Raw genomic sequence first — 3,191 nt, 5'->3', positions numbered from 1 at the left:
GGGGGGGGGGAGGAGGCGATCAACACAATGGTTGCGCGCCACCAGGATAGCAGCAGCAGATGTGGCATGCATGCTCGGCTCGGCGGGGTGGGTCCGAAATTGTAGTGTGACATGACAGGCTGATCTGGCACAATCACGTCAATCCTCGTTTAGAACCAGGTCTCATCTCAAAAGGTCGCATCCGGGGCGGCAATCTAGTCAGTGCCCACCGTCCGCCCGCCCGTCCGTCCGTTCGCGGAGAAGAAAACATGGCAGCAGCGGACACGAGGGAGAGGAGAGAGAGAGGGAGACGGAGAGAAAGAGAGCGGGAGAGGGGAGCGCGTGTAAGAGAGAGGGAGAGAGAGTGGAGCGAAGGCCGGATCGCGCGCCTGCGTCAACGCCAACAGCTGTGGCGGGGCAGGGCCGGGGGCAGGGCAGGGTTGGGCAGGGAGAGGGGGGTCACGAGGTGGAGGGGGCCGTCCGCTTGGCTGGGCTCGGCCGTGCGGCGCAGGCCAGCCGGCCAGCCAGAGAACCAGCGCCAGCAGCGGCAGTTACAGTTTGCTCCTCTCGCGCGCAGGACCCGCGTCGATTCGCTAAAGTACAGTGTTGTGTTTACCGTGACCGTGATGGCGCGGTGGAAGAGCGCGGTGCTCCTCCTGGGGCTGGTGTGCCTGGCCTCGCTGACGGACGTCTTGGAGGCCAAGCGGAGCGGTGGCTCCCGCAAGAGCGGCGGTAGCAGCAGCTGGGGCAGCAGCAGCAGCCGACGCAAGACGGGCAGCAGCGGCAGCAGCGTGACAAGCGCGCCGGCCAGGCACGACAGTGGCTCCTTCATCAAGCAGGAGTCCAAGCAGGCCTCGGCGCCGGTGCAGCAGTCGTCCAACGCCAACTACCCGCGCCAGCCGGCCTCTAACCCGGCGTACCCGGGCACCAACAACCACGGCTACCCCGGCGCGGCCAACCCCGCGTACCCGGGCGCTGGCGCGCACAACGTGGGCGGCGGCCAGATGTCGAGCAGGCCGTCCAACCCCGGCTACCCGGGCGCGGCCAACCCTGCGTACCCGTCCAACTCTGGGTACCCTGGCGGCGCGGCTCACCCGCCGCCCTACCAGCCCAACTACCCGCCGCCGCAGTACCACCCGCCCCCGCAGGGCGGCTACGCCGCGCAGCCCGGTGGCTACCACCCGCCCCCGCAGGGCTACCACCCGCCTCCAGCCTACAGCCCTGGCGTGGCCGCGCAGCCCGCCGTCCTGCAGCCCGTCATCGTGCAGAGCAGGCCCGCTTCCTCCGGCATTGGCGCCGGTGGCGCCGGCGCCCTGGGAGCAGTCGGCGGCCTGGTCGCGGGCGCCGCTCTCAGCCACGCCCTCAGGCCGAGCCACGGGTACGGTGGCGGCAGTGGCCACGGCACCCACGTCCACGAGACCGAGATCCACAACCACTACTACAACAACGGCACCGGCAGCAACGACGGAGCCGCGGCTGCACCCGCCGCAGGGGCCGCCGCCGCGCCCGCCAACGGAGCCCCGCCGCCACCCTACGACCCCAACAACCCCTACTACAACGGCCAGTACCCACCTGGTCAATACCCTCCCGGCCAGTACCCTCCGGGCCAGTACCCACCCGGCCAGTACCCTGGTCAATATCCTCCTGGTCAGTACCCTCCTGGCCAATATCCCCCCGGTCAGTATCCTCCTGGCCAGTACCCTCCCCAGTACCCGTACCCCTATGACCCGTACGCTAACGGCACCGTGAACGGCACGGCCCCCGTCAACCCCGCTGCCTGGCCGCAGCCGGCCGGCGTGCCCGGCTACCCCGCCAACGCCCAGGACCCCGCCCTGGTCGCCAACTCAGGTGAGTGACCTCCCCTCCTACCTTCTTATCGCATGACTCTGCCCCTGTTTTGTTTTGTGTCGTTCGTTGGCCGCTTGGCTCTATACTAGTGTGCACTGGCTGCCGGCGGGGGAACCCCCCTGCGGGACGGCGGGGCCGTCGGCAGCACCGTCTCACGTGTGTTTGTCTCGGCCCAGCGATAGTGACCTGACTGCAGTATGGAAAATTCTTCTCTCCAATTTGTAGACAGCAGTAGAAGTAACCAATCATGTAACAACTCATTGTCACCCATACCATATCTCGCAGCCCGCGAGTCGCCGGCCCGAATGTGTGCCGCGTCGCGCCCGCCCTGCTGCTCCTGTCCGCACTCCTGTTATCACTGTTGGTCGGGGTGCGGGGGAGGGAGAGAGGGCGAGGCCGTCGCATACTCGGGGCGCTTCCGTCCGTGCCGCCGGGCTTCGCATTGTCTCGCACCTCACTATGTCGTCGGGACGGGCATTGGAGGCCGTCGCCCGTTGCTGCTTTGGCTCGGAAACGACGACGACGACTTGACAGACGACGCTGCTCTGAACATAATTCGGTGGTCGGCCTCGTCCCCGCTCGTGCGAAACGTTAAACCACGAAACGACGCAGCAGTTCTTGAACTTGACGGCGACGCACAGCTACTCGCTAACCAGGCGTGCTAATCCCAAGGCAGCCCCACCCTCGCCTCCGCGCAGCCTTTACGACGCTGACAAACTCGGGCCCTAGGTTCACCACGCACGGTGCCTCCCCCGCCCCCTCCCCTCCCCACTTCGCTCTCTGCGAATCCCTTCCCATTCTCTGCTGAGACTGATGAAGTGATCACGCATGTAAAGCAGCTCCTGCAATGTTTATCGGGACGGTCGTCCACGTGCCGCCCTTACAGCTGGAGGGGCGTGGCGCCAGTATGGTCCGCCCCCTAGGGAGGGTTAGCCCCCCCCCCCCCTTTCACTCCCCGGGGGAAAGGTTGCTGTACCCCTCGCCGGGGCGAAGCCTGACCTTGTGCGTTGATGGCGGCGGCTATACATGCGGTGGATGAGTAAAGTTTCGGTGTTACGTTTCTTGGTCCTTGTTGGGGATGGGAGAAGGGGGGGGGGGCTCCCATGGCTGACACATGGCGGTGCACGCCTGTCCCGTGGTGGCGGCCGCGCGCAAGGGCGCGTGCGCATGCGGGTCGGGATAATGCCATCCGCGGGGAAATCCCGGTCGAGCCAAACTCTCGACCAAAACCGGCAGTAAACACTTGGGGGCTGAAGTGTAGGGAGACGGGGGCCATGCCGGGCCGGGACCCCCCTCGCCTCGGCGACCCCCTCGGCGACCCCCCTCGGCGACCCCCTCGGCGACCCCCTCGGCGACCCCCTCGG

The 3,191-nt window shown here is 67.1% G+C and overlaps 1 protein-coding gene across 1 annotated transcript; it reads left to right on the top strand.

Moving 5' to 3' along the window:
• Nucleotides 1–484: 484 nt before the first annotated feature.
• On the top strand, nt 485–1,827 carry LOC113201889 (basic proline-rich protein; the record flags this gene model as incomplete). The annotated part of the gene is given in 1 exon segment (XM_052275855.1): nt 485–1,827. A coding segment is annotated over 1 exon segment (1,222 nt), but the record flags the coding sequence as incomplete, so codon positions are not given.
• Between the last annotated feature and the right edge of the window lie 1,364 nt (nt 1,828–3,191).

The sequence above is a fragment of the Frankliniella occidentalis genome, unplaced genomic scaffold, assembly GCF_000697945.3.
Source record: "Frankliniella occidentalis isolate FOCC.00 unplaced genomic scaffold, Focc_3.1 Scaffold1058, whole genome shotgun sequence".
Lineage (NCBI taxonomy): Eukaryota > Metazoa > Arthropoda > Insecta > Thysanoptera > Thripidae > Frankliniella > Frankliniella occidentalis.
Note: the sequence above shows the minus strand (reverse complement) of the source record. Positions and strands in the feature narration are given on the sequence as shown.